The 12,938-nt window shown below is 38.9% G+C and overlaps 1 protein-coding gene across 8 annotated transcripts; it reads right to left on the reverse strand.

The window, feature by feature from the left end:
* Nucleotides 1-137: 137 nt before the first annotated feature.
* Nucleotides 138-12,465, reverse strand: LOC105690389 (tolloid-like protein 2). 8 transcript variants are annotated; one of them, XR_007278821.1, is made up of 19 exons: nt 11,664-12,461; nt 10,207-10,264; nt 9,941-10,033; nt 9,592-9,684; nt 9,234-9,411; nt 9,105-9,131; nt 8,784-8,995; nt 8,459-8,666; nt 8,138-8,346; nt 7,815-8,043; nt 7,533-7,718; nt 7,140-7,385; nt 6,826-7,046; nt 6,540-6,722; nt 6,311-6,440; nt 6,047-6,231; nt 821-4,361; nt 366-560; nt 138-284 (listed from the first exon to the last, which is right to left on the reverse strand). XR_007278821.1 is itself a non-coding variant. In XM_012408138.3 (17 exons), exons 3-17 carry the CDS (start codon nt 10,023-10,025, stop codon nt 4,030-4,032), a joined length of 2,724 nt encoding a protein of 907 aa, XP_012263561.1. In that variant the 5' UTR covers nt 10,026-10,033; nt 10,207-10,264; nt 11,678-12,461; the 3' UTR covers nt 651-4,029. The 8 variants fall into 8 exon arrangements, 5 of the variants coding, with proteins under 5 accessions (XP_012263561.1, XP_012263559.1, XP_012263562.1 ...); XR_001103289.3 differs by lacking the exons at nt 138-284; nt 366-560 and adding an exon at nt 5,178-5,317 and having other exon boundaries at nt 4,226-4,361; nt 11,664-12,464; XR_007278822.1 differs by lacking the exons at nt 138-284; nt 366-560 and adding an exon at nt 5,154-5,317 and having other exon boundaries at nt 4,232-4,361; nt 11,664-12,464.
* Between the last annotated feature and the right edge of the window lie 473 nt (nt 12,466-12,938).

Genomic DNA, 12,938 nt, shown 5'->3' on the forward strand with positions numbered 1-12,938 from the left:
TCTTTTACTTTCTTCTCCTCGAACGATTCAATAAGAGTGTAGATGAGATACCATGGTGAGCTTTCGTGACGGCTTTTGCCAACAAACTTCGGGTCGATTTAAATTGAAAATAACATGCAGGTGGAGGTCCATGATCCAAACCTAGATCCATGGATTCTTCTGAAGATAATTGACTAAAATTTACACGCATTCGGGTGACGACAATAGATTGTTTCACTTTATTCGGTTCTTCTCCCACACTGTTGGTTTAAAAGTTTCAAGGCATGGCTGAGCACAGCAGCTAGCTAGGCGAATATGTATTAATTATTATCCAAAACGATCCTGTGAAGTATTATAATCTCATTCCCGTTTTTTATTCTGAATACCTTTCATTCTTTACCATCATCTTCAGTCTGCACTTTGAATATCGCACCTCCATCTCGTGAAAGCCTATATCTTTCAGAGTCGATTTCACGATCAGTTCTTTGGCTTCATAAGCCTATCAGCCGGAAACAGAACGTCCAGACTCATGAATCACTTCTTTATCATTGCCGCGTTCACCTCCTAATGATCTTGAATCACTGTTGAGAAGATATGTAAAAATAAAGTTCTTGTGCAATTTGGGTTCGTAGAAAAAAGACTCATAGGCATGCATAATACGTCATGTAGAATTCGGTTTTGATTAAAAAAATGTATTATTCTCATTATTGAGAACTCAATATATAGACACCACAATGACAATTCGAGTTTTATGGTCTCTAAGTTGCTTATAACAATGTAAATGCTATGGCTACTACTTACATTAGTTACATTATCATTTATAAGTATATTAATAATCTACCTAAGTAGCGTGATTCTGTTGAAAACTCAATTGCATTCAGCACTCAATGATATCGATCAATTAAAACTACTCAAAACAGCGATTTGGCAGGCAAGAGTATCCTTTGATTACTTATGCGTATATTCTTGCATGTAACAATTATTTCTACACTGTATAGAGCGATGTAGAACTGGTATTACAGTTATACGTACGCGTGGTTAAAGACCGAGTCTGGGATATATCAAGCTTAGCTTGCTACCAGAGAAATGCCCATAAGCCTGGATTTACAATATCGTTCTCGTGGTTTCTATCATTAGAAAATTCTGCATGAATAATTCGTAGAATGTTTAGTAATTGCATTTAATATCATTAGTAATGACGTATTCTAGCTGGCCAATAGAAAGAGAATAACAAATATGTATGTATCCTTTTTCGTTAACAAATGACACTAAGGCTTTTTAGAATTAGTTTATCTTGTGTAATCGAAGGAAGAAGTTTAACAAAGTATAAATTTTACTTGTCAACAGTAAATATATTATTGTGTTGCTCTGCATCAATGCTAAACCTGCTAGCATGATGATATATACACGTAACACTGTATAGTTTAATGCATATGTATAACATTTAGTACAACACAAAAGGGTGCATTCGACAGAAGCTTATTCAAATTAACTTGACGGATTGATATCACGATTGCTATTTTTGAGATAAGAAAGAAATCAGGTCGTTCAAAAGTAGAAATAGATTATATGACTCTTCCGGAAATTGTGCTGCAATATTTTTATCACAAAATTATAATCCCAGACTTGGCCTAGCAATCCCATCAAACCACTATTGCTCTCACCATTGAATCTATGGTACGTATAGGTACATGTGAGTATTATATGTCCCTTTAAATTTCAGCTTTTTAATTACTGTTATTTATACAATTATGAAATGCTGTGTCTCCGCAGAATATTAACTACTGAGATAATGCATCTGATTGTGAGTTTGAAAGAATAAGCGTTCAGATTGGAGCGATGAGACCCGATTTAAATCTACAGTTGATACAGGAATTTCAACATAGTACCCATCATACTGTGACCTGTTCTCTCCTGTAATGAAATTATACATGTATACCAGCATGGTCCGATTCATTGTTATAATTCAATACTGCTATAACACAGCATATGTTTCCGAGTGTTCCGATAGAATTCACATTGCACTTGATGACATACCTGTAATTAGAGTTCTATACCGTTAAAAGTGAACTTTGAATGTTAATCTCTGATATTTGATCCATACGTTTTCCAATGATATCTAGTAGCTGCGGATACAATAGCGATGTATTTGATTTGAATTTGTGTTTCAAAGTTTTGATGAATAATCGGAGTTGCACAAATCGGGCGTAATTGGGGCGAGTTTCAAATAATTATTCTGCAGATCTGCATATGTGAGACAATTTGGAGCGGTTGCCCCTTCTTTGCTCAAATGTTCACTAAATGTTAATTACAATGAGAATCGCATTCATGAAATGTTATTTTTTATTCATTAATTCGTCATAAACTACGAATACTATAATACAAATTTTGCGAGTCATTGAGCTAGAATTCTGTGCCATAATCGTCATATTATGTACGTAACGTAGGTATGTAATAAGATTGTATTACTTCAAATATCGATTCATGCGTTGTCAGTTACTTTATATGTATATTTCATTCTAGGTATATCCAGTGTATATACACGTGTGTTGTGATTTATTTATAATAGTTTAGAATATTCTTTGGTATAGCTCCAATGGCAGCATTTATCGTGAAATATATATTTAAGTGTATCAACTATCAAATTCTAGACATCTTAATTTTACGCTTTCAAGAATTGGCAATTGGCGGTCCCCCCCTTCCCTCTCTCCTGTTCACGCATAACTACCTGTCTCCATGTATTCATAAACAAGCTTCGATTAGAAGATGCAGGACTAATGAATCGACAATGATACACGCAAGAAATGTCTGCTGCAATTTATAATCGGTCCAAACATCGAGATGACAGAATTTCATCGATAGGAATTTTTCATATTTAATGTGAATAATAAAACTGCAACACACCGAAAGAGCCGTAAAACGTTAGATTCTCGTTAACAACTGTATTTATGTTGTTCTTGCTGACGAAGCAAAACAAAACCAATATCTCATTACTATGCTTATTTCGTAATCTTGATTTATTCATCAATTTATTTAACGCCAGAATGGTGTTGCAGCCATTCACGTGGTATGCCCTTAAAAATTAAGTCTCATACGTATTCAAGAGTATGCAATTATAAAGAAGTACGTTCCGTATGTAAAAGTAACAAAATTCTTTACTGTATTATGAATATGTAGTTATACTCTGTCGATTAAACACATGCACAAAAATATATTAGCAAGCAAAACTTTCATGCATTCATGACTCAGACTTATCATTCTGTTCTGGAGTATTATTTTACTTAAAATTAGAAAATTGTTACGCCGGGACGAAGTCAAATATTAGTTGCTTATTCGACTTACTATTATATGTATGTATGTGTATAAGTTACGCTCTTACGTCTATGTTAGTGAATGACAGTATTTATGCTTCCGTAGACCTTACGCTTCTACACCCTTAAGATTAGACCGACACACACCCTTATAACTATTTGGTTGTACTCCGATTCTACGCAAACATAAGTTGATTTATACAGTGATCCACACCAGGAATCAGATCACAGCGTCACAATGGCATTTTATTGTTGATAATGCAAAAGTAGTCAGGAATGTTTCGCCATAAAAGAGAAGCGATGAGCATGTGGTAATACATGGTTGCCCAAGAGGTAGCTGTTTTTTACCAGAAGCTAGTATTATAATACCTTCACATATACCTATGCCAAGGCGTAGAACACAGATTTGTTTGTTAGGCAATGAATATGAATGACGTAAAATCGAAGTAATTGGATCATATTAGCTATAAGTCAAATATATGTATATCTACACTATTTTATATTTATAACATTATACAGAGTATGGTTTGTAATAACTATACTTGATGCATGGCTAGTGCGTTGGCTCATTGGTTAAGTTTCAGGGAGGTCAATGCGCACAGTGATTTTTGCTGATGGCGCTGATTAAGTTACCTTTGTTAGGCAACAGTAACAACAACAACAAGTTACATATTAGGAAGAGCAACGTGGGGGGTTGTGGCGGATGCAACAACCTCAACCATGCTGCAAACATCCACGGTCACACACTGTCCGGACTGCTGGCCTCATCGCCACAAACATGCTCCACTTCACTTTCGCTAGTAGGACTTGTTTGTTGAAAGTGGTGCTGATTAAAACTATGACTGTGATTATGACTATGGCCTTGGCTTTGATGATGATGAAGAAGTCTGTGGTGGCGGTGACAATGATGTTGATCTTCAACGCGTTGCTGCAAGTCGTCAATATGAACTTCTTGTGGACGTCTTTTCAACTGCCGATGACACAAAAGACAAAGCAGTAGTGCTATCAGAATGGCACCCACAGCACAGCCTGCTGGTACTGCATAGCTGTCTGCAGGTATCACTATGGCACCTGAAATTTGAATAATCTATGATTACATATGAATTTACATCATTTTATAGAGAGTACGCGCATTATTCCTAGATACCTATTTGATAACTTTCCGAATTCACAGTGACTTTTATGTTTTCATATGGTCGGATTCACCACGAAAAATAAGTGCAGTTATACTAAAATTTTTATATTATCGGCTGTCCAAAGCAAGAGGATCACTTATAATCCTCGGAGTCTACTGTGTCATGAATGAATTATTCTCACAATCAGTTGATAGTTTTGAAGGTATTATTGGCTGGTATTTTTCACTCGTTGCTTTCTGATTAGCTGGTATTACACAGAGTTTCAATACACAGTAAACAGAATGCAGAGTTGCTACAACTAGTGAAACAGGACAAAAAGTATTTGGAGAAACGGTAGAAAAAACTTACGCATGAGAAGTGAAAGACATGCGATTCATAATATTTCCAAAAGCTGATAGATTCACATTCAAATCTAAACCATGCATTTTCAAGGATTTGGAAGGGAAGTAGAGCTAGCTCAAGTATCATATTTTTCTATTTTTTAGTTGCAATGACCAAATATAAGTATTTTAGAAGAGCCAATTCTCACTCATCACCATTCATTGTTGTGACTTTTTAGATGGGTAGAGACCATGGCTAACTCCAGGTATTTCAAAGATTTGTTAGCCGGTAATCTGGTCTGGTCATCTAGTCACTACATAACAAAAACTAGAAACATCGGATACCTAAGTGACATTCAATATAATAGGGGCATTTGGATGAAATGCTTCTGAAAAACGCAACTGACATGGAAAACGGTGCGTGGACTCACGTGATGAGGGAGATCATAACATGCCGGCCCGTTGGAAGCCATGTGTGGGGCTCAGGTGGCCACGAACACAAAGCACAGAGAAAGAAGAAGCATGGCAGAGCCTCCAGCCAATGCTGGCTCCAAGGGAGCTGACGCTGCACCTGCGACACCACACACCATTCACCCAACCCATCCCACCACTCTCACTTGTACGTACGTACTACTTACCTAGAAAATTTAAGTCTATTTTTATTCACCAACTTGTGTCGGTGCTTTTTTTTTAATTTACCTTGATTATTATGGGCTTAGTTTTGTTTACTGACTACCAAAGCGTAGTTCCAATTGTAAAAATAGTTAGGAAGGATTCATGATAATTTTTAGTTTTAGAAGTTTCCATGTTATTGGCTTATTTATGGCTCAGATATATCTTGTGCGCTTGCGATTAGTGAATTATGTATAATTATTATTATCAGGAATATATGAACGGTAATTAAACATGCCACGGAATAAAATACTCCTTCAAAACAGAGAGGTGAAGAGGAATCAATGGAATATCGTGATAGTAATTATTAGATGTATTATTCAAAAGTGTTGCAATCAAGAAATTTCAGAGAAACCATACCCAATACTTCTGGAAATTCACACAGAATGATATACTAGACAAGTCAAAGTAAAGACACCTAATGATAGTAGAAAATAGTATAGTTAGGGCATGAATCTAAACAATATTTGTATAAACATGGAGTATATACAAATATTAGTACAGATATACCTACATATGTGTGTACACGGTATAAATGTAGTCATGATATGCACGTCAGAAAGAGGAAGCCAAATAATGAACATCAATGTAGAGAATAAATATGTGATCGATTTTATTCAAGACTTACAGTTTTCTTCGTCAGAGGAGTCGTCTGGTCCACAATTGTTAATTCCGTTACAGCGAAGCTCTTCAGTAATACAATATTTGCTCATGATACAAACAAATCGATCCGAACAATCACTGTCCATGGCTACCTCTGTCCAGACCGCTCTGAAACCCTGTTGACCTACTGCTTTGTCTGCCGAAATGAAACTGGAAATGAAAAAGTCACTTAGTTATGCTTCACAAAAGGCTTGTGTGTCTGTGGCATTGATCTGGACATAATGCAAACCTGAGTCGCATGTTATTATCCTCGGAGACGTAACTCCACTTGGAATCAGGGCTTTTGACACCACACAACTCTAGCGGTGGGGTCGACATTGTGTGCCACATACGTAATACAGCTGCAGGGCAACCTCGCGCTGAAGATAAATTATCATGTCATTTGAAGGATCATTATAATTCCATTGTTTTCCCAACCTACCAATCTGGGAATGAACGAATAATTCTTCTGCACATACCTGACTGCTCGCCTTCTACAGAAAATAGTTCAAAATTGAGTAGTATTCGATGGTTTGGTCTGACACTTATAAACCAATTACAGGTTTTGCTGGCCAAATTACGCGCAGGACCATCATATTTGTTTGGAAAATTCGGACTTGTAATCATCCCATAATCCAAACTACTGATATTGGATCCACAATCTATAGGATAACAGAGAATCATTAGGTATAAGTACCAGTACTTAATGACAGATGAGTCAAATGAACAAAAATACTGCAATTTTATAAAATGACATCACTTTACCTCCAAAAATAGATTTTGCGACATCAAATGTGTAGCGAGCTTTGAATCCGCTATACACAAGCTCAGAATCTGAATGTAAAACAACTTTAAGGCCCAGAGCACCCAAGTTGGACTCTACTGGACCAGGCGCAGTCATGCCACAGTATCGTCCGATTAATTTCTCTGTGTTATCTCTATACATATTGTATATCTCCAACCAATCTTCTTGGCAAATATGAATCCTATTGAAAAATACACTAGGCTATTGGTAACGTTAACTTATGAATATGGCAAATGCTCCAATATAAGGCAATAGTACAGCTAATTCTGCTCACCCATAAAATCCCACCGTAGAATTAGCATTATCTGCTCTAACTTTAAAATGATCGAATACTAATGTAACTTGTTCGTTAGGTGTCGCTAAGAATAGATAAGTGCAGTTGGTATCGCTAGGATAATTGCTTGGGTATCGCGGAGAGTTAAATTCTCCTCGTTTACGGGAGGAACTGCGATACGTGAACAAACAGGTTCCGTCTGGAGCTGCGGTTCCAGGTATCCGATATTCAGTTTCAAATCTGTATCTAAAAACGGAACAAGGTTTTATCATATACATTATAATAATAATGGTTGATAACGCACCGGTACAAACGATCAACAACGCAAGCAAACACGGCTTATTTTTTGCAATAAACGATATCAAAGCATTGGCTGCTCAGCCAACTACCTACTCGGCTTTGAATCCATTGCCTTGAAGTTCACCACTACTGAAAACCATGACAAGACGTGGTCCATCGCTAACTACATTGCCCGGTTTGCTTCCTCCCCCACATAACTCATGGTCGAATTTGTCGTAGGAATCCGTTGCTTCCTGCCCTTTCAAATATATTTTCAGATATCCATCTGTACAAACGGAGCTAAAAAATGCCATTTGATACATGTCTCATCCAGGTCATGACATACAGGTTCGTAAAGACTTCGAAAAAACATGGTAAACGGTCGTTGATACTTACTCTCCTTTTGCTTGCCCCTTGGGTATATCAAACTTGTGAAACTCGAGTCTCACACGTTCTAAATGCTGGGAATCTTGCATTCCATATATGAAGTATCGGCATACTATTTTAGGAATATATGGAAAAGGATAATTTGGACTGAAAACAAAGCCCGAAGATTCCTTTCTGCTCAATATCTTTTGATCACATTCTGAACCACGAATGTGTTCGCCATCATCCTTAATGAAATCTGCAAGATCCCACGAATAAATGGTGATTGGTATCTTTTCATCTGTGTATAAATTCATCGCACGGCATAGAATTGTACTATTGTTGTTATTTACCTAATTTCACAAAACTTTCAGAGAACTCGAAAATACCCTTGAACCCGCGATTTTGTGTGTTGGCTGTTCTTTGAAGCGTGACAAATAAAACAAAGAGGCTGGACTCAGATGAGTAAAGCACCAAGTTTCGTTGCTGCCCACAATATGTACCAATAACAGCCGAGGTGTTATCGGCACCATCATATACTTTTACATAGTCGAAAGGGCAGCTGAAAGTCATCGGTACAGTTTAATTATTAAAAGGCACAACTAGACAATGTTCGTAACGATAAGTGGAAGAAATATGACTAGGATGAAATGCAAAACAATGAGATTACTCACTGTGGCCCGCCGAAAAACAAATCGAAGTCACGGAATTCGAGGCGAACTCTTTGACTGGGTTGTCCAATAAACTGGTAACTGCAGGTAAGGTCCTTAGGATAAGCACCTGGATAAGTGGGGGACAATATATTTCCCGTGCGTTTAATATCTGCATCCACCGTAAATGTGCATGGTGCACTTGGAGCTGGAGTCCCCACCTCATATTCAGCTAAAAATGCAAATTGGGCTCTATGTAATATATTATATCATTAAACTCTAATCGGGACTTTTTCTCTGAAACTTACAAGTAACAGAATTATGGGTGAAAAAATTTTAAACATCTTACAGTCGTTGATGAAAGTGTAGTAACCAGTGAATAGGTCAGGCAGGGTAACATTTTTATCAGTATAGAAACTGAGCGCGATTCCATGGTAGAGGGACACTCGCGTTCTTGGAGGAATAGGGCCGCAATATCTGCCCCCGAAAGGCGACTCTATCAGCTTGCTGTGATTTCCCGATTGTACCTCCGTGTACACATCCATATACTCGTGAACACAACTAAACATGCCCATTATTGAATCATCACCACCGATAGTCAATTATGAAAATTTGGAGGCTTCAAAAAACCACCCCTAGATCGAATATAAGAAATTATGAAAACACTCACGCTGGTAACTCGCCAACCGCTGCGCCACTGAAACATATCAAAAAATGAAGACAGTAATATTAGATATTAAACACAGTAAACATAACTGATAATGTATGATAACGACGAAATCTTTAACATGTAACTCACTCAGGGGGCATACCACGAAGACCAAACGAGGTGAACACAATTTCGACCCGTTGTTCAGGTCCAGCAAGAAATGTATAAACGCACTGTCGAGAATCACCCTCAGGGTTGATCAAGGTTGGAGCTGTAAACGTCCCGTTCTGCGGGCCCTCAGGAATACTTGCAAACGTCTGGTCACACTCTAAAAATGAATGTCTCTGATTATTCTCTACCAATTTTTCAACTTCAGAGATTCGTTTTATATTATTTTCCAGAATTATTGCTGTGCTCCGATTATTATTGAAAATGGTTTTTACCACTGCAAAAAATAGTAAAATCAATGCTTCCATTATGATTAGAGTATAATATTGAGGAGTTATACTTGTCGTTTTCGCAGTAGTGAATGGCCCCGGTGGCGGCGGCAGAGAAGGAACGTAGTCTCGCTGTGATAGTGGTACATCGATTACTTCGCGGGCTGATTTTGGGTAGGGTGACAATCCAAGGTTCCCCAAAAACATCCACCGCCACCGGGAACACAGCACACCCGATTATTAAGATATATTAAAAAAAATGTACAACTCAACAAATAATATTCAATACAATGCTCGACGCAGATCGTCAGAAACAGAAGAGCAATTATATTCTATAAGTTTATTGCATTATATTCCAATTAATCAAATACGTGTTTGCGATATTATCAGAGATATACGTAGGTATAAGTTACTACACACCTGTACTGGCACGCGGAAATAGTAGCAGAAGGAAGGCAGGTAAAACCAAACTACTCCCAGAGGCATGCCGGAGTGCTGAGGCCATACTGTGTCCTGAAATATCCAATGTTTTGTTACCAAGAAACAAACTGTAGCTACAAATTGAGCAAAGCTCTTTTGGTAGGAATATGACAGCACAAATTATGCTTGTAGGTGATAAAGACCTTCAATGTTAAAAACAAAAGTACGACGATAAAAAAAAAAAGACGATATGGTACGGTGCCTACCATATCGTCAGCGTCTGTTCCAAGCACAGGAAGAGGGAAAGTTGATCTGGCAGATCATCTGGAAAATAGACGTATCATATTAATAGATGTGGTATGTAGTTATAGCTGATTCTAACAATGCCCTACAACTGTAATATAGGTATATGATGCGAACCAATAGTAAAGTTATCTGTGCCACTACAAAATTCATCATAGGGGTATCGAGTCTTGTTATGAGTAATAACATCTATAACTTGTAACATCAATTACCGAGCCAACAAATCAACCGATTAACAGCCCGATAATCTAGCATTACATCGGTCGGTGAGAAATGATGTCCAGCCACTAGCAAATGATGAAATGTAAAAAAGGTTCATTGCTCGTTAGTCCGTTGGGGGATGATAAAAAGAAGTCAGGATATTCGTCACTGTTCTTTAGCGAAGTGTCGTATTCATTAATCATTACCTAATCGACGCATATTATGAATCAGGGAATTTAGGATCAGGATCGTCAACGAATTGAAAGGGAACAGATAAAGAAGACTTTATTATAATGCACTGTTTTAATCTGACCACTCTGTTGACCGTTTCTTATTCACTTTTCTCCTTTATTGAATTAAATTTTCTATATTACTTCGTAACAACGTTTTCGTGCTTGACAGAATTGAGTTGTCAAAGGTCAGCGATGGATGGTTAATAGTTCGAGTTATTCGATTTGCTAGACGGGTCAAGATTAATAATTTTACCGATAAAAAGAAATAGTAAATCTGCCACGCCCTTAGAACACTCGACTTTCTCGCGACGACGGAAGGAGACATAACGTGTTAGTAGGTGTCTGAAAAAAGGTCTAACCACAGGCAAGAGGGTAGTCCAGGGATTTATGACATTCGAGATAAGACTTGCAGAAATTAAGAAGGATTTGAGCAATGTTAATTTTTACCTCTGAGAAGGACGGTCGATTATAACGATACCTTGTCGTTGACGCGAAAAAACATTTTCTCGGAAAAATAAGCGTTTCCAAACGTCTTAAACTCGAAAGGGTGAAGCACAGCAATGCAACTTTAGAATGATGACGACGGGTGGTGTTAACGCAGGCGGGAAAGCAACCCCCATCGCCACCAACACCGAACGATTGCAACCAGGCATAGAGATAAATGAGAGGCGCGCTGAATGTGCATGGATGAAGAAGCAAAGACAGCGATGGTAGATGAGGTAATGAGGGATGGCGAAAGACGCAGGAAAACAGGTAGGGCGGGGTGGCAGGCAGAGAAATGAGAAATCCCGAACCGCGCCCATGCGCTTGACTGGTGTTACTCCGGGAGTTTGGAGCATGGTGGGAGGCTGATGGTCAATAGTTGGTCTCGAGCGCGAGTAGTAACACTATTATTCTCTGGGATACAAGAAGAAATGGACCAAAGGAAAATAGCAGACATGACTACAAATGGAGTAATGAATATGAGAATGAGGAGATGTACGCACCATTGAGACTTTACCTGCATGATGAGACCGAAGCAGGGTGAATAAATTCTTATTTCTTTCAGACCCTCGCAAAATCGGGGAATCTTTTCCCCTCTGACAAAACATTCACGATAATTCTAACGGTGGGGTGTCTCCACCCCCGGGTTAAGAGCGTCGCCGAGGGTAAGAAACAACTAAGCTCTAGGTCAATCCGAGAAACCGATTTATATTTTCTTCTCTCAAGTCAATTATTTTTATTCTCCTTTTGCTGGGAATTTTGGAACGCGTTATATCACAGGGCGCACTAAACCATTTTCTTGAAAAATTGAACGCACTTCTCGTGGTTCGCATTGCTTGTCAGATCCATACCACACCTGACGATAACATCGTTCGAACGTAACCGATGCACCATATCTCACGCTATTCGAAACAACGCGTTGGCAAACGATCGGTCAGGTCCAACCATCCACCTCAACACGCCCCAACTGACGATAGGGGTTGCTGGGGGCAGAGAAAATAAGGGGTAGCGACCGTGGCGGGGGGTAGGTTGGGCACAGGCAACGGCAGATACCACATAGCGAAATTCCAGGAGAGTTCACTGTCGGCGCTTCGAGTATAGCCGGCTTACTGGGTGGTTCTTCAGGAACGTCTCACCCCCAGAAAATCGACGTCTACCCCGAACTAGGCACCGAACAACGCGGTTAGAGAAAAGAAATGTGAAAAGAGAAGATGTGCGAACTAAAAACAATGCTCTTCTGTGATGAAATAGTTGAGACGTTCGGCCATCGATGGTTATCTCCGGGGTTGATGACAACCCTTCAAGAACGCGCACCCCTTATTCCAATTGGATACGATCCTGGGTTGAGATGCGCACTGGCTTTTCCACTCTCCAGCCTCATGCGCTACCCCATCTCCCATACCCAACCCCCGATTCAACGTCAGCGACACGCCCCGCGTACCAAACACCCGGAGAGCTAATTGCACATAAGGGAAAGATGCATCTTGTCCATACCGTATTGGTATTTTACATGCTTATCGTATCCGATCGTTTCCGTTATACGCACTGCTCAACTTTATTATTTGCATCGCTGACTTATATATTTCCAATTGGAATTTCAAAATCACAGGTTTCGACTCCTAGCTTTCAGTCGCCACTTGTACCGCGACTTCTTACGTATGCAAGAATCTAGGTATTATTACCCTCCACGTGCATGACGTGCGTGACAATAATGCATACTGCACGTCCAACATAGGGGAGAATTTTAGGGGAGAATAAATAATAGGGCGCAAGATCCT

The sequence above is a fragment of the Athalia rosae genome, chromosome 6, assembly GCF_917208135.1.
Source record: "Athalia rosae chromosome 6, iyAthRosa1.1, whole genome shotgun sequence".
Lineage (NCBI taxonomy): Eukaryota > Metazoa > Arthropoda > Insecta > Hymenoptera > Athaliidae > Athalia > Athalia rosae.